Source organism: Channa argus, chromosome 6, assembly GCF_033026475.1.
Source record: "Channa argus isolate prfri chromosome 6, Channa argus male v1.0, whole genome shotgun sequence".
In the NCBI taxonomy this organism is placed as follows: domain Eukaryota; kingdom Metazoa; phylum Chordata; class Actinopteri; order Anabantiformes; family Channidae; genus Channa; species Channa argus.
Window position 1 is genome coordinate 28534124 of NC_090202.1, and position 17957 is coordinate 28552080.

General features: G+C 42.0%; 2 protein-coding genes across 3 annotated transcripts; one reads left to right on the forward strand and one right to left on the reverse strand.

Annotated features, from left to right (window-relative positions):
• Nucleotides 1–126: 126 nt before the first annotated feature.
• LOC137129068 (nucleotidyltransferase MB21D2) lies at nt 127–9357 on the reverse strand. Its single transcript, XM_067507881.1, has 2 exons — nt 8948–9357; nt 127–5207 (listed from the first exon to the last, which is right to left on the reverse strand). Exons 1-2 carry the CDS (start codon nt 9192–9194, stop codon nt 3943–3945), a joined length of 1512 nt encoding a protein of 503 aa, XP_067363982.1. The 5' UTR covers nt 9195–9357; the 3' UTR covers nt 127–3942.
• Nucleotides 9358–9841: 484 nt separating this feature from the next.
• Nucleotides 9842–17406, forward strand: parlb (presenilin associated, rhomboid-like b). Of its 2 annotated transcripts, none has more exons than XM_067507691.1 (10): nt 9842–9990; nt 10974–11193; nt 12080–12220; nt 12382–12430; nt 12637–12732; nt 12847–12996; nt 13077–13147; nt 13234–13335; nt 13412–13509; nt 14279–17406. In XM_067507691.1, exons 1-10 carry the CDS (start codon nt 9914–9916, stop codon nt 14400–14402), a joined length of 1128 nt encoding a protein of 375 aa, XP_067363792.1. In that variant the 5' UTR covers nt 9842–9913; the 3' UTR covers nt 14403–17406. The 2 variants fall into 2 exon arrangements, with proteins under 2 accessions (XP_067363792.1, XP_067363793.1); XM_067507692.1 differs by having other exon boundaries at nt 9849–9990; nt 10977–11193.
• The last annotated feature ends 551 nt before the right edge of the window (nt 17407–17957 follow it).

Below are 17957 nucleotides of genomic sequence, written 5' to 3' on the forward strand. Positions count from 1 at the left end.
ATCTGAGTGGAGTCCCCCAGGGTTCAATCCTGGGGTCACTATTATTTAAACTGTGCACTTTCAGCCATTGCTAATTGCTGCTAAGCAATTGACAAACTGATTTACAGAGAAGAGACTGAGAAGAGGTTCTGGTTAAAAGACTTTATGATGACACTACTGTACAGTGAATTTAAGTGGCAAATTTTCACGGATGGGGGGTGGGAGCTGCCATCGGAATGGTTAACCCATCCAAGTCAACACATTGCATAAAGTAATCCACCATCAGAATAAAGCAGAGCAGCAAAATACAGAGGAAATAAAAAGTCACAGTTGAAAGGTTCTAAACAAACAGAAAGGAGTAAGGTCAAAGGTCACGAAGCTCCGAGGAACAACACACTGATCCACTGAATTCCACCAAGCAGGTGAGTGTGTGGCACTTTGATGGTGTGAAAACCTCTGAGTGTGTGTGTTGGCGTTGGTCTGTGGGGTTCAGTGGAGGAGTTCAGTCTCCTGTGATCAGTTTGTGTTTGTTGAAACTACATAGTGTGTGTGTGTGGTGTCACTAATTGCACTTGAGGATGAAGTTATGGACACACTGCCAGTCAGATGTGCAGATTTTTGGCATGTTGTCTGGAAATGTTTGAGTTTGACAGCACAATAACAACATAACCTGGGACAGACTCCCCTTCAGCAAAACCAGCTCAGGACCAACAACAACAGTGTACAATCAAAGCTTGTTCTGAGAGTCTTCTTTCCTTCAACAGTCCAATCACAGCTGAGCAAACACGTATTTCTCTTGGAGTCTAAAGATAGTAAGATGAATTTTCTTCAGTATCCTTTCTGAAAAGCCACAAACATTTCTTTAATTTTTTTTTGTTTTCTGTGGCAAATGACAAAAACATCTAGGAGTAAGATGTTTGTCCAGAAATGCTGGCTACCGTGACCTCACTTCCTCTGCTGGTATCATGCAGCCTGTTGGCTGAGAGAATCTTAATATAAACTTTACCAGAAGATGCCACTTAACTTTGACTTTGTCTCCCTTTACCACACTTACTCCCCTGGAGCTGCAGTCAGAGGAAAGAGATTAGTATGTTGAGTCTGAAACTAGTGCTAATAGTTTAGGAGCCCAGATGGTAAATCTTTGTAAGGAAAAGTTTGCAAATATATCAGCTTGTTGCACATACATTGAAAACTAAGTTAGGCGTGAATCTTAAATGGATGAAAAAGAAGACACAAAATGTTTTTTGAACATATACATCACCTGTATAAAATCATTGTACAGAAAGTGTTCTTCAGGGAATAAACCTGGAATGTGAAAAAGTTTGGGAAAAATTGTTTTGTTTTTTTTGAGTACTGATGTTTATGGAGTGGAGAAGGCTCCAATCTCCTGCAGCCTCGTGTGAGTGTAGTCTGTTTGTTCTGTTTGTGTTGTATCAATAATAACTGTAGCAGGCAAAGCTGAGGAAAACTCAGCTTAAACTGGGAACAATTTAACAGAAAGGGGTTAGAAGTCTCATCCCGAGCTGGTGCTGTTAAAGGACAATCATGTTAACATAAAACACAAAAAGCAGCTGAGAAATAGATCAATCAAGTTAAAAGGAAAAAACAGGTCATACAGACACTGTGAAGCTTATTGGAACATGTGATCAAAACAACAGTAAATAGTGAAGAGGAATAAGCAAAGAGTGAAGCCAGTGATGTCATGTCTAAAGGAATAATCTGTGACACTTTATCTGAAAAAGATCGTAATGCACCAGAATAACCTGAGAACCACCTGCAAACACAGCTGGTGATTTACCTGCAGTGCATTGAAGGGGCAGTTCTGTTCTCCTGTTGACAATAATGGTTCTGCTGCATAAAACAGTTCAGCACAAGACTGATGCATTTCCACATTTTTTTCCTTCTTCATCACCAGTCAGCTTGTTATACGTTCTGTGGTAGAAAATATTGAAACAGCCAATCCTCCATTTTAGGGACCAGGAAACATTAGGACAAGCTACAGAATGAAAGTCTTACAATGGAGTTTCTGTGTTTTCAGCTGTTTTCAGACATTAACTGATCTGTACATGAGCTGAGGAGCTGAATTAGTTGGACTTGACCTATAACTGTCAGCTTCCTGGTAAGAAATTTGTATAATTTTCAACTGAACACTGTCTGCAGAATCTGCAGGGAATGTTAATGACTTTGAAGAAGAAAAATAAACTCGGGTGAAGTAGAAGAGTAATCTAGACACCAAAGAAAATTTGAGAGACGAGGAGATTCAGGATCTTCTGTATGGAAAAACCATCACTGGACCCGTCAAACTCGTTCAGGAAACTACAAGACACTTGGCTGTTCGGGCTTTGACTTGCTTTAAACATAAGTGTAATTTCTGTCTTTTGCAACATGTCCGGTTTCCTGCACGTTCTACGCAGACACCACCTCTTGTATAAAACACACACTGTCCAGAATTCCTATGAGAAAACAGCTTAAAACATCTGTTTCCTTTATACTGGCCTCAAATAGCTTGAGCTAAATACCAGCTGACATTTAAAAGTGTGAAGAAGTTTCCAGGAAAATTCAGAAATCTCCATCAGAGTGAAGCTGCATGTTTGGAGCAGGCTACTCTCTGCACAGATGAAGTGCAGTAAGTGCACAATGACTGTGTACTCTGTGCTAATGCCACTGGTTAATAGAAAGACTTGCAGTACGTGCAGTACGAACATTCTTCAGTGAAGTGTCACCTGTCTACTGATATGATACATTTCAGAATAAGGACAAACACGACGTCCACATTTAGAGAAAAAGTGGTGTGTTTTTTACATTCTGTGCAACATTCAGATGAAAAGAAGTCCACACATCATCATCATCATCATCATCAGTCCATTTCTCTGTCCATCTACACACAAAAACAGCATTCAGTCAGTTTTCTGCTATTTACAGTTAGTTTCTGAGACATTAGTACCATCAACCCACGTGGGAACAAGACATTCCCTAGAGGGACAAAATCTGTTAGCTTTCTCCTGGGCCTGAGACTTCTGTACGCACCATTCGGCATCCCCAACTCCTGAATTCGTATATAGCTGTGTACACCAGCACCCTAATGTTGGACTTATTGGTGTTATTGCAGATATTCTGAGCAAAGGGAATTCAAATGCATCAACTCTCTGTTTCGAGATCTTAAAAGATGTTTCTCATAAATCTGACTTGATATGTTGGGAAATCATCCAACACAAATATCAGATGCTATCTGAGAAACTAGCCAATAAGTTGGACAACTTCCCATGATTGTTATTTCCCTTCATTATTGGGAGAGTATCTTTTGGTTATGAGTCTTTCTTAGTGAATAAGCGTCTTAGCTAAAGATCAAATTTATCAAATTACATATGTGTAACAGAATATCTGTGGACAATCATGATGTTTTTTTAACAGATTTTTGTGTCATTTTTACAAACGTTTGTTACGTCTTATATCATCTTCAGCTTAAGATATGAGTTTTTATTTTCTCATGGGACAATAACTAATTAGTGATTCCTACTTCATGCTTGACTGAACACTCACAATCTATGTTGAACTTTAAGCTTCTGTGACGTTTTCAGGAGTTGTTGGGTTCTCATCTACAGGATCCCTGATAATTATATTAAACTAACGTACTATAGAAGCATAAATTCCACTTTAGGAGGGAATTGTGCCCCATCCATCATTGTTAAAAACAAGCCGCTCCTCTTCAGCTGTCTATTTAAAAAGGCATTTAGCAGGTACAAAACACAGGGCACACAGTGAAAGAAGAGGGAAGAAGGGAAAGGGAATAGAAAATAAAAAAATAAAAAAATTGCAGCAGACACAACTGGACGATCACCTCACTTCACTCTGTGGCAGAGAAATAAAAAAATGTAAAAAATAAAGTTTGAGAGGAGGCAGGGCACCAGGTGAGGAGAAGGAAGGCAGAGAGTAAGAGCAGGAAGAGGTCTGAGGTTCTCAGTCTCAGAAGAACTTGTCGTCGATACGGAAGTGCGGTCGTGTGACGTCATCTGGGTTGATGAAAACTGAGATGGATTTCCCAGGATTCTCAGTGACGAGCTGCTGGAGCTTCTTGGCCAGCCGATCGTCCGGCTGGCTCTCTCCACCGGCGTCCGACTGCGGCGATGGCAGGTTATTGGAGCTCCCTCGCCACTGCAGTTCCACCGTCAGCCTGTTGGCTGCCTTGGCGTGCTCGATGGTGGTGCGGAGGTGCTCGGCTGGGTCGGAGCGCACAGAGGAGAGCTTGCGGGCGTGCAGCATGGCCGTCTCATCTGACAGATGCTCCAACATGTTGCATTGAGGGATGAAATAATTGGGACACATCTTGTTGACCAGGCAGTGCTGCAGGTCGTCAATCAGGCCCAGCAGGAAATGGGCCGAGAAATCGTCCTGCGCCAAGTAGTTGGCAGGGAGGCGGTCGCAGGCCCAAAGCATGATGCTGCGAAGGTGGTAGGGGCTGATGGCTTTGGGGCGGGACAGCAGCTTGATGATGATGGCTTTACAGGCCTGGTACGCCTGCATCAGACTGGGAGAGATGCACTTCTTTAGCTGCACCTCACTGCGAGCAAACGATAGACGCCATTCATTCTCCTTGCGGCCTTTAAAGGAGCAGGCAGGGACAAGGTAAAAGCCGCTGATCACCTCCTCCTCTGTGATCTTACCATCCCAGAAGTGGTTTTCCATCAGCCAGCTTTGAGCAACAGCGGGCCAGCCTTTAAACGACACGACGGGGACAATGTCATAGAGCATCCGGCTGCTCCCGACGCCGAGGATGACGGAGATGATGGTCCCGTTCCTCTCTACCTTCTCAACTCTTGGCATACCCCTCTGCGGCTTCTTCTGCACCTCCAGCAGCACCAGAGATATAGACTGATAGAACCAGTCAGCCACCAGCGTCGGAGAAAAGAAGTAGTTAGTGGTTCCATTGATGTGGTCAACAATGGTGCAGCAGTCCTTCCACTTGTTGATGGTTCCTTCATCAAAGAGGCGGAGGCTGAGCCAAGAGTGGCCAATGGCCGAGTGCCTCATGTCCAGGGTCACTGGCTGGTTGCGGTCATGGAGTTTGAGTGCTGGGACCAGTAGGGTAAAGTCCATGTCGTAGTCTGTACCACGGGCGTAGACGCTCAGCTCGTCCAGGTCCATGTCCACCACACCCTCCCGAACTCCCCCCGATAGGAGGAGGTACTCATTGGCAACAGGAAGCTTCTGGTCCAACTTCTGGACCATTCCTGAGAGGCAGAGGAGAAAAGGCACAATCAGACTAACAACTACTGTGTCACATTCTAAACACACACAGTAGCATCAATGCTGTTGGATACTATAATTATTATCAAAGCCTCAGAATTTCCACATTTACTGATTTTCACATTTCTGCTGCCAACATCGACACTTCTTCTGGACCTACTGATCATAAGGTGTCATAGCTGTGTAGGGCAGGGCCTCTTGTGCATTTGTGAATTTAAGTTTTAAAAAAAGTACTTTACTGAGGAAGAATATACACAAGGAAGAATATGCAGGTTTTATTGAATTAAGTAATTGTAAAAAGATTGAAAGATGAAAAAATAAATAAGTTCTTTTTTTATTTTTAAGCACATTTGAGCACAGAATAAAGGTTGAATCAAATTTACATGTTAAACTTTCGGCACCACCTGTCTGACCAATCCGTAGCATTCTACTGATCAGTTTTACCATAAATTCAAGTGGGGATGCTTTTAAATTTATCATGCATCACGGGGTAAACATGCATGTGAGGTGTTAAGATTGTTTAACTTAAATTCCTATCAAACAAGTAATATAGGTTAATTTGGCTTTCCCTCAATAAGAAAAGTGACGTGGCGAGTGAAGTAGAACTAAAAATGGCCAAACAAAAACAGACTTTCTCTCTAGGAGATAAAGCAAGAAAATGAGGATGTTTTTAAAAAGGTGCACACTATTGCCTCGAGAGACATGCTGCAACTGGATTCAATTCAGACACAAGAGACCATCTAAGCCCCAAATGCACATCGTCCAAGATGATACAACAAGACAAGCTTAAAGCTCCCTGCTTAATTTTTCCCACAAATCCATCATTTTTAAACTTTGATTTCTACAGCCACTAATTCTATTTCATTTCCAGGGAAATTAACCTTCAAATGACTGAACAATGTGTGTGTGTTTGCTATGAAGAAAACAACCTCTGAAAAAAAATGCTAATCAGGTTTTGAAAACAAAATTTGAAACAGCTTCTTTATCTGTATTGTTTTACCCTTCTATAGGAATCTTTATTTTAAAATTGCTCAACATCGAACTGTTATTACATCTTAATCTATTGACATTTATTTACAAGAACATCAGCAACTCATGGTCTTGTAAAATGCAAACCTTTTTTTTCTGACTTTCAAACAGGGTTTAGATCAAACAGGTCTGCAAGCCATCAAAAGCTTATAGGGGAATCGATGGCATAAAAGATCAGAAGGCCTCATGTGCATAAAAATGTGTATTACAGTGCTGATTTTGGAAAAAGAAGTATTGATCCACACAGTTCAAAGCAGTGGGACAAATAATGTTCTTTGTGGAACACCTTTAGTTCCCTGGGGACCATCCGAAACCACCTTTGTTGACAATTTTACAACATAATGCATAAACCCCTAAATACTTCCACACACAGCTTCTCACATGCTTTGTTGTATTCTCTGTTCAGCCTCACACTGATAGACTAGGGGAACCTGTTTAAGAACACCTGGACCCTGTTTCACTATTTAGACACGCCCCAAATCTATCAAATGTATCTGCTAATTTTGAAAGGGACTGTTAAAACATCAGGACCATATGTTGTTCCCTGTCCACTGCACATTGTTATTTCTGTGCAGAGATCAGACAGGTCCGCAACTCGATGCAGAATTTCTATTGGCAGACTTTCCAGGAGGTAAAAATGTGTACCCTAAGTGTGTGCCTCCATCAGATGGACATTTTCCAGTGTGTTTGTGAGTTTTTCTATTTTAATCCAGATCTTGGAGCAGATCCCGCACCACAATGAGACTCTCTAAAAGGAAGTGTTTTCACTAATCTCACATTCCTACAGATCATCCTCTGTGGTTCCTCTTCCTGATCACCATGAGAGAATAATAAACTGCTAATACAGTTTTATTAAAGCAGGAGGGCGACCTCACTCTGCCAGGACCCACTTTGTCTCTAACACCATTAAATCAGCAGCAGGGGTCACTTACAGCTAATTTCATCTTTTAACACTGCACCAAGGACCAGGAGGATTCATCAGTCATCATTAAAATCAACCACTTAGTGCATATTCATAGGCTGCAGGTTTAACTTTTTATGTACCTAAGAATAGTCAGGTTCATAGGAGACACAACACTCTCATGATTTCAATCATTGTGGAATCAAATGAGACGACAAGGTTTGCTTTCAGGATCATTTGCAACATTTTCTCAATGCATTAACATATTACTTAATTCCATCAACAGTGACCTTAGAGTTTTTTGTTTTTTTTATTGTTGCACGAGGGACTTTAAATCACCATCAGTTTTTACAGCGGTCTGAAGTCACCAGGATTTGAACTTAACCTGAACATTTTAGATTCTGCAGAAACATTATTTAAGAGGCACGTGTAGAACAAATCTGGACAAGACCTCTACATTCATGTTATCAAAAACATCATTCACTTAATTACTGCTACTTTTGATATCAGAGAGTACCGATCGAGTGGTGGACAGTTTTGTTAACTGGTGTGAGCACAATCACTTCAGCCTCAACATTAATGAAACAAAGAAACTGGTGGTGGACTTCAGGAAGTCCGGGATACCTGTCAATCCTCTCTCCATATGGGGAGGGGGGGGTGGAAGTAGTTTCAGAGAACAAATACCTGGGTGTCCACCTAGACAATAAACTGGACTGGTCAGATAATTCAGCATCCTCCTTCAGGTCCTTCAACATCTGCAGCACCATGCTGCGGATGTTTTATGAGTCTGTGGTAGCCAGCTCCATCTTCTATGCTGTGGTTTGCTGGGGCAGCAATATGAAGGTGGCAGACAGTAACAGACTGGACAAAATAATAAGGGGGTCTGGTTCTGTTCTCGGGGAGGAGCTGGCTCTTCTCCATGTTGTGGCTGAGAGGAGAATGTTGTATAAACTCCTCTCAATTGTGGACAATCCCTCCCACCCACTCCATTGTTTGCTGGCTGCACAGTGGAGCACTTTCAGCCAGAGACTGATCAAAGTCAAGTGCTCCACAGAACAACACAGGACACAGGAGATCCTTTCTCCCAGTGCCCTTTAAACTGTTCAACTCACCCCCCTTCTGTAAAAAGGAGGGGGACTGTCAGGTCTACATGGACAACTATTTACTTTATTTACTTATTTTATATTAAGGTAAATTATTCTCTACCTCATCTATCTTATTTTGTGTTTATTTGTATTTTAGTAATTTATTTGTTTATTTGTCTGTGTGGTTTCTTGATTGAGGTGCTTTCCCTTTCTTTTCTATCTTTCTTGCAGAGAACAGCTGTAACAAGGAAACTCAACTTCCCTATGGGATCAATAAAGTTCTTTGAATCTTTAATGCACTGTAGTATTTGCAGTTGTTTCTAACATTGATGCCTCTGCTGCTGAACAGAGCCATCACAGTGAAGCTAAAACAAACCATGAACCCTTTTATTTCCTGTGATTATCTCGGCAGGTGCATCTCACCTGAGCTGAACACAGGTGCAGCTTCCTTTCATACCAGGGAAGCAACAACCGAATCGTGCGATTTAAAATTGCATCCCTCCTGTTACAGTTTCCAGCAGCACTGACGTTAAATAAACCAGACGTTTTCACCTGTTCTATGGTAAAATCTCTTTAATAAAGCAGCAGCTGTGTGTGTATATGTAGGTAGGTGGGGTACTCAGGCTCCCGGCAGCCCAGTAAACAACCCCCCTCGGCCCGGTGTGTTTCCCCGTTAAGTAGCGGTACTCTGGTGTTTGTGTCCCCTCACCCAGCATGGAGAAGATGAAGTCCTTGGCCGTGTGGATCTCCAGGGCCCGCTGGTCGTCGTACTCCCGCTGGTCGTGCTTGCTGAACTCCTGGATGAGCCGGTTCAGGTCCTCCATGCGGGCCGCCGACCTGAAGTCGAGCTCAGGCCCGACGCCACCGCCGTGAGGGAGGCGACCGGCGGCCATGGTTGGGCTGTTCCCGAGGCTGCCCGCCGAACCAGCCCGGCCGGAGAGAGCAGGGGCCGCCATCTTTCCTCCGCAGTCTCACACAGATTTACTACGGGTGGTACTGCAGCTGTAGGTCCGTAATGTACTGTACTGAGCCGAGCCGAGCCGAGCCGAGCCGAGCCGAACCAGAGCACACAGAATACAACTACCGGAAATAACGACTTTTCTTCCGCTTAACAGTGGGTTCAAAATAAAAGCGCAGGTTCGTAAAGGATCCGGGTTGTTTTAATCTGTTGATTTTGTGCTTCTAATATCTTCATCTATTCTTGTTCTTTTAAACTGTCTAGTACTATCATTAGCACATTCTCCTCATCCTTGTAAACAATTTAAATTTGCTCCTACTTCTCTATTTATCAGTTGTTTCCTCTGTGTTATGTAATTGTTGCGCCGCAAAAAAAAATTATTTAGGCAGTAGAAGCAGCAAAATGAAATAATGACAGAGATACATGAAGTCTTTCTGTAATAGAACACAAAGAGGAGATCTAAAATCTTAACATCATGGTATCAGAAGTAATGTCGAACTGAACGGACAGTGTAAAACAAATTGTTTTGAACTGTCACATAATTTACAAGGAGAAAAAAACAATTACAATATTACAATAAATATTTTAAGACTTTTATTTTGATCGTCTGTGCCGTGTCTGTCTCTGTCTTCCGGGATTCGCTCCTGCTCCTCTGTTGTTGACCCGGTAGTGAACGAGCTTGCCGTGTTCCACAGATCAGGGTTACCGAGCTTCAACATGGCTTGGAGGAGCTGCTCCGTCCTGCTTAGACTAACCGGCGAAGATGTTTTTCAGAGCTCTGTGAAGGGAGGCAGGTTAGTTAGCACAACCGCAGCTTTCTCCGCCTGACGGCAGACCGACCTGTCGCTGCTCGGAGTTTAGCTTGTTAGCTCCGTTAGCTTTAAGGACATTTAGCCGGCGGGCTAACGGTACAGCTAAAGCTGGTCTTTAATTTGGGCTTAAGCGTTTTACTTCTGTCACTTTATTTCTGTCCTCCTATTTAAACATTTTTACTATTAGTTAATCATCAAACTATTCATTTCAGAGGTTTCGTTATAGCTGTCTCTTGTGTTAAATTGGTGCTAACAGGAGTCACAGCCGTTGCAGTTGCTTCATTACCTGTTTCTGTCACGGTAGATAAGTTTAATAAGTTTTATTTTAGTCTGCAGCTATAATCACTATATAACCACATTTTCCTGCCTTTTATTGAAACTAATAAAAACAAATCACACAAATCTGTTCATTCAGTAATAAATACACTCACAAGAACATTAAATAAAATACTTTTTAAATCTTTTTATTTTAAATACATACATTATGAGGTCAAACCGTATTAAATAAAAATCTACTGTTTTCTTAAACTTGGCTTTTTCATGTGTCATATTAACTTAACTCTTCACAAAAGGATCCTGAAATTGTTTTTTTTTTTAAGTCTGTTCTTAATTCTGTACTTATAAATGTGGATATTACCAAATTTGCTCCATCAAATGAATAAATCACCTCTTTATGTAGAATGAAGCCACCGCAGGTTCGGGATTTGCAGTAGAAATTATCGCTCTGTTAACATGCAAATAACGTTTTAATCACAGAAACACTGGACACGTTGAAAATTTTCTGTATTACCTCAACTTGCTTCAAAGTTTTATTAAATATTTAATTTTTCATTCACTTTCACAATATTTTTTTGTTTTTAGAACCGGTCAATCTTAAAATTAATAATCCATTAATAAAATAGTTCCTGGTCCTTTTTCTGATACTTGGCTAAATGAGCTGAAGTGTGAGCTCTCTGTGTTTCCAGCAGGTGGCCTCAAAGCTTCCAGCAGAGATGCGGTTTCAGAAAAGCCACCAGGAAACCAGAACCCAGGAAGGGTGAGGAAGAGACTGGACCCACCCACACAGAGTCCTCTGAGGCTGTGGTTCACCGACGGACCTCAACCCCACACTGGGATCAGCAGACTCCGTCTGGCTCCCCACGGGCATTCGGCCGACTCCTCAGACCGTTCGTCTTTACTGTGGGGGTAGGTGAACAATTTATTTCTGTAGGTAGTTTTATTTACGCTTATAAATTTCTTTGTAACTTCTGCAAAGGAGAAAAAGTTGTAAACAACATTTCTTTTGTGGAGTTCTTTATCAATTTATTGTCCACATGCTTTGTAAGATCTGTTATCCCATCTTAAATGTCGTGTGTTTGCAGTTCCCCAGCTAAAATACAAGAAAGAGCCAAATCAGAGCATACGGTGTGACATTTGTTAAAAATAGAAAGGTCATCAGTTTTCGAATGAAGCTAAGCTGCTGACTGACACTAAGCAAACACGAGTAGAGATGATTCAGTGTTGGCTTAAGTATCTGTGTGGTGATTTTGGACAATGTGATGCATTTAGAAATTTACCACAATTATCCTTTAAGAGGTTTCTTGTAGATTTGTACATATTAAGAATAAAGAATACTAAAGAATTTTCTGTGGGGGCAGGTAATGTTTGCTTGTCGGGGTTGAATGCAAGATCATCAGAAAGTGGGTTTACGTGGACTTGGGTAACCAGGTTACCTTCGGCTTTCTCAGGAAAACTCATTTCCTAAGGGGGATGTACACAGTGACGCTGGTTTCCGAAATCACAGTAGGATTAGGGAGACCAGATTTCCCCGGTTTATTTTTGTTGAGTGCTTATTTCTTTATTTCTTTGCCATGTATATGCAAAGCCAGGTTTCCAACTGAGTGAGCAGAAAGCAGCATTTTCGGTCACTGTACATTTAAAACCTGTGCTGCAGGGTTACAAAAACACAGGGGGAGGAGAAATGAGGTTGCTCTGCTGCTGCATGTGTACACAGATTTCCAGTAACCAGGTTTTTTTAAGTGCATGTGAAGACAATCAGTGAGGCCACAGACAAGTGTTAACTCCATGTCAGTTTACAGGCTGCTCCTTTGGCTCAGCAGCCATCTGGCAGTATGAATCTCTCAAGTCCAGGGTCCAGAGCTACTTTGATGAGATCCGAGCGGATTGGCTGGAGAGGATGCGACCTCCGAAACAAGGGGGCGTCCGCAAAGAGGTGAGGAGGAAAAACACAAAACAGTATTTTTTAGGCTGCGTGATTGGTTAAAATATGCCTTGATTACTTCTAATGAGAGATGTTTTGTTGTCAGTGTTATGTATCCTGTGGTACAGTACGTAAAAGCTCTTTCTGATCCCTACTGTGTGTTTCTGTATCAGATTAACCAGTGGTGGAACAGCCTGAGTGAGGGTCAGAGGACAGTCACAGGTCAGACAGACTACGGTCTCTGCTGCTGTGTGCAGTCCTGATGCTGCACACAGGTTACAGTCTGTGTGTGAGGTCATGTTATACCCACAAATGCCTTAAATTTAGCTTTATTGATTATGTTGGTGGACACCAGGTGTTTTCCTACAGTTACCACCTGTGCCATTTTCTGTTTCTGTGTTTAAATGTCCTCAATTTGGTTTTGCCAGGCATCATTGCTGCTAACGCCATAGTGTTCTGCTGTTGGAGAGTACCCTCTCTGCAGCGCTCCATGATCAAGTACTTCACCTCCAACCCTGCCTCTAGTGAGTCTGACTTCTATTGGTTTCACATTGGTACATTTTAGCCTCAGGAACTGATCAGCTGCTGCACAGTGAATCCAAAGCTCTGTTCCTCTCTGTTGTTGTTTGTACCTGCAGAAGCTCTCTGCTCTCCCATGATTCTCTCCACCTTCAGTCACTTCTCCTTTTTCCACATGGCCGCCAACATGTATGTTCTGTGGAGCTTCTCCACCAGCGCTGTGTCCATGCTTGGCAGAGAGCAGTTCATGGCCGTCTACCTATCTGCAGGTACGACACCTGCAAACATGTTAGCGCACAGATCCTGGTGTTAACGTCTAAAATCAGCATATGTGATGTTGTCTTTTCAGGTGTTGTTTCCACGTTTGTCAGTTATGTGACTAAGATGGCCACAGGGAGATTTGGCCCATCGCTGGGAGCGGTAAGCAGCTTTATTACTACAGTGTAACATTGTTTTTAAACGGAGCTGATGTCCAGACTGAGCTGGTCTGGTCTCTGTGTTTTCAGTCTGGAGCCATCATGACTGTCTTGGCTGCTGTTTGTACCAAAATGCCCGAAGCCAATCTGGCCATAATCTTCCTCCCCATGTTCACCTTCACTGCTGCCAATGTAAGACTCATTTCACCTTCTTCACCTGAGTCACCTGCTGCTGTGTGTTCATCATGAATCTTCCCTGTCTCTGCAGGCTCTAAAGGCCATTGTTGCCCTGGATACAGCTGGTCTGGTGCTTGGATGGAGATTTTTTGACCACGCTGCTCATTTAGGAGGAGCCTTGTTTGGAATGTGAGTCACTGGTTTGACCAGTCAGAACTGCAGAAATTATGATTGAAACACTCCTTGACCATGCAACAGATGTGTTACCCATTCTGACGAATGGGTGATGAATAGGAGAAAAATGCAGAAAAGAAGATTAGGTTGACAGTTGAGTATAATTATTTCAGCTGCAGAAATGACGTTGAGTAATGAGTGCTGACCTACCTCGTGCATGGAAACCAGTTGTTCAAAGGGTGGTTCTCAGGCTGAGTAAAAAGTTATTTTTCAGCTTTTATCATTTTTAAACAATTCAAGCAGATGCTCTGACTTGATCATTCTTAAATATTCTTTGTAAGCAGAGCTAATCAAGTGATCAAAAGAAAATGGCTGTAGTATTTGTTTTCCATGTCGCAATATAAACCACAGAACAGTTTTTCCAGTGGTGTGCACCCCCACTCCACAGCTGTCCCATCTCTTCTCTGTGTTTCCTCTCAGACATCAGTAAAGGAAAGTCCTACAGAAGCTGGTGGGACAAAATAAAACAATGAAAATACGCAAAAGTCAGATAAAAATTGGTGAACACTGCAAATTGTCTTAAATTTCTTGTACATGCCAGTTCCAAACACACATCTTCGTAAAACTGTTTCTGATGATGAAGCTCATCGTATTCAGACATTGAAGCTCACAGAAATAAAAGAAGCATCTGAGCCCCGCCGTCATCCACCATCTGTAGTTTTAACACTGTGCCAGGCAGAATTACAAACATAGATTTTACTTCTCTGTTCCCTGTCTCCTCCAGTTGGTACATCCAGTTCGGTCATGAGTTGATCTGGAAGAACCGAGAGCCTTTTGTTAAACTGTGGCACAACCTGAGAACCCGAGGAGGACCGGGAAGAGGAGGCGACCAGGGAGGATCCGTGTAGGATGTCTAAACTCTGGGACTAAAAATGTAAGATAAAACATGCAGAGAGAGAGGCTGCAGCTCTACATGTCAAATGCAGGATCCCTGCACTCTTCACCTTCCGCAGGATGTAGGTGGGACTCAGAGACACAGCCTGGACCTGAAACACTGACTCATGTTCATATTTATAAAAATAATGCATTACTCCGATTTATTTAGTTTTGTCTGCTTCTGTCGGCATCCAGTGGTTCAGTTCAGCACTCAGCACTATCACCAGTGCTCCAAACTGGTTTTTACAAAATTGTCCATAAAGACCCAGTTAATCCTCCCACTGGAACCACATCATGGCCATCCAGGGGCGTTTAAAATTAAAATGAACGCTTTCCAGTACACGTTGCTGTGGGAGTGGATCTGGTTCAGGACAGAACTCTCTGTGTTTATAAGTAAATGAAGCCTGATTAAACATCAACAGTAGGATAACAAGACCGTAACTAAAAGTCTGTGACACAGTTTCTGTTCTGACTTGTTTGGACAAAAACTAATGCTCATTTTTCATGCTGCTTATTTATGTTTGTTCATTTCCTTTAAAATAAACAGTAAAATGATCCAAATGCAATCTGCAGACTTTGGTGTAGTCTGATACATCACAGCTGCTCTGTTTCTAATTGTAGAGTCGGGGAAATGTTCCTGGATCCAATTCTCTAGCGGTGAAAGTTATTATGTAATATAATCAATTATTTACTGTATTTTTAGAGACAACAATATCATCAAAACGTTGTTCATTAAAAAATTATATTTATTGAAAAACTAAAAGCTCTCATGCCAGTAAAGTGGGGTTTACCTTTGTTCTGTGGGCTCTGATAAAACCAGAGGACACATAACATTTGTGTAATTGTTTTTTTTTTTTACTTTGCTTTATTATAAATAATATTCCACTTTAAGCCAATGAAGGAAAGATTTGGTAATTAGGAATGGATTTTTGTTATTTGGTCTTCATCTTAAGTCCAAATCTTCACTTTAAGCAGTTTGATAAATTCTGGCAGAGTGATTCACAGTGACCTGCAAACATGATGTCACCTCAGTAAACACAGAAACTCTGGTTTAAAGTCCACAAGTGCTCTCACAGCATTATTACTGACACTAGTGCAAGACATGTGTTTACACATATTTGGTCTTCTTCTTTTCCTTTGGGCTGTTCCCTTTCAGGAGTCTCCACAGTGAATCATGTGTCTCCATCTAACCCTGTCCTCTGCATCCTCTTCACTCACACCAACTAACTTCATATCTTCCCTCACTACATCCATAAATCTCCTCTTTGCTCTTCCTCTAGACCTCCTGCCTGGCAGCTCCAACCTCAGCATCCTTCTACTGATATATTCACAGTTTCTCCTCTGAACATGTCCAAACCACCTCAATCTGGCCTCTATGACTTTATCTCCAACACATCTAACATGAGCTGTCCCTCTGATGTCCTCATTCCTGCTCCTGTCCATCCTCGTCACTCCCAAAGAGAACCTCAACATCTTAAGCTCTGCTACCTCCAACTCTCCAGCTCAACAGTCCAAACCATCATACAAGTCCTCATATGCTCTTTGTTTGGCCTTTGCCACCTCTACCTTCACCTTACGCTGTATCTCCCTGTACTCCTGTCTACTCTCTTCAGTCCTCTCAGTGTCCAACTTCTTCTTAACTAACCTCTTTCTCTGTATACACTCCTGAACTTCCTTGTTCCACCACCAAGTCTCTTTGTCCACTTTCCTCTTTCCAGATGACACACCAAGTACCCTCCTACCTGTCTCCCTGATCACATTAGCTGTAGTGGTCCAGTCATATGGAAGCACCTCCAAACCACCCAGAGTCTGTCTAAGTTCCTCCCTGAAAACTATAAAACATTCTTCCTTTTTAAACTTCCACCACTTCGTGCTCTGCTCTGCCTTTGTCCTCTTCATCTTCCTCACCACCAGAGTCATTTTACACACCACCATCCTGTGTTGTCTGGCTACACTCTCCCCTACTAATACTTTACAGTCACTGATCTGTTTCAGATTACGTCTACACAAGATGTCGTCCACCTGAGTGCTTCTACCTCCGCTCTTGTACGTTACCCTATGTTCCTGCCTCTTCTTGAAGAAAGTGTTCACTACAGCCATTTCCATCCTCTTTGCAAAGTCTACCACCATCTGTCCTCTGGGTTTCTGTCCTGAAGACCAAACCTGCCCATAACATTCTCATCACCTCTGTTCGCTTCACCTACATGTCTATTGAAATCTGCACCAATCACCACTCTCTCATCTCTGTTGATGCTCTGAATCACTTCATCTAACTCACTCCAGAATTTCTCCTTCTCTTCTAAACTTACATCCTACCTGTGGGACATAACCGCTAACAACATTGAACATCACGCCTTCAATTTCCAGCTTCAGACTCATCATCCTGCCTGATACTCTTTTCACCTCTAGAACATTCCTCACAAACTCCTCTTTCAGGATAACTCCTACTCCATCTTCCTATGTGACCCATGGTAGAACAACTTGAACCCTGCTCCTAAGCTTCTAGCCTTGCTACCTTTCCACCTGGTCTCCTGGACACACAGTATGTCCACCTTCCTTCTCTGCATCATGTCACCAGCTCTCTGTCCGTCCCTGTCAGATTCCCTACTGTCACTCTTCGCTTTCTTCTTTTCTCTCTGCATACGAAAACACCTTCCTCCTCTCCTTCTTCCACCAACAGTAGCCCAATTTCCACCAGTACCCTGGAGGCCAACAGCACCGGTGGCGTTCGTTGTTAACTCGGGCCCCGACCGATCCGGTATGGAAGTCATTTTCAGTGTGAAAGTCATGATTGGAATTTTTGCCCTTCCTGACACAACCCTCCGCATTTATCTGGACCTCGGACTGGAACAAGAAGAAACGGGCTTGTGTCCCCTTGCAGTTGCATTGTATTTGGTCGGATAGTAAAAAAAAAGAAGAAATATATAGATGTAAAAACAAACTGTCTTCAGAATAATAAAGTCTGTTGAGGTGAAACTGTTTCATTTTGTTAGCCTTAAAAATCTTTACAACCTTTACAACATAAAACAGCCTCTAACCAGAGACCATCAGCGCCGTGTTTAAATAATTCATAAAATTAATAATTCTCCAGTTTAAATAATAATCTGTAAATAATCTGCACTGTTGCAGGTTTTGGTTTAAGGCCTTTCCTCCTGACTTGGGAAACCACAAAAATAAAAACAGGATTCACTAAAGCTTTTACTTACATTTCAGAAAAAACGTTCTTATAGTCACAATTTTAAACTCTATACTATACTACGTATACGTAGTATAGTATAGAGTTCTACATGCATTAATGTGTCTGTTATTTCTACGAGTCATTTGTCATTTGGCCCATGTTGGCTCACACTTAAAAAGGCATCATTTTTCATTTGTAAATTTTATTTGTCGTTTAGTCCAAAAATATGAATTCAAGTAGAGACATTTGCCATTTGCTCACTAACAGTCCAAGACAGTAGCAAATATTCACATCTGAGAATATTTGATTTTTTTTGTTTGAAAAATGATAAATAGTCATCTATTAGGTT

Bases quoted from the DNA above. Each gene is read 5' to 3' on its own strand.
- LOC137129068 (XM_067507881.1), bottom strand. From the start codon at position 9,194: ATGGCGGCCCCTGCTCTCTCCGGCCGGGCTGGTTCGGCGGGCAGCCTC. The intron at 5,208-8,947 runs GTGAGGGGACAC...TCTGCCTCTCAG, and splicing joins CTTCATCTTCTCCATGCTGG to GAATGGTCCAGAAGTTGGAC.
- parlb (XM_067507691.1), top strand. From the start codon at position 9,914: ATGGCTTGGAGGAGCTGCTCCGTCCTGCTTAGACTAACCGGCGAAGAT. The intron at 9,991-10,973 runs GTTAGTTAGCAC...CTGTGTTTCCAG, and splicing joins AGCTCTGTGAAGGGAGGCAG to CAGGTGGCCTCAAAGCTTCC. The intron at 13,336-13,411 runs GTAAGACTCATT...CTGTCTCTGCAG, and splicing joins TCACCTTCACTGCTGCCAAT to GCTCTAAAGGCCATTGTTGC.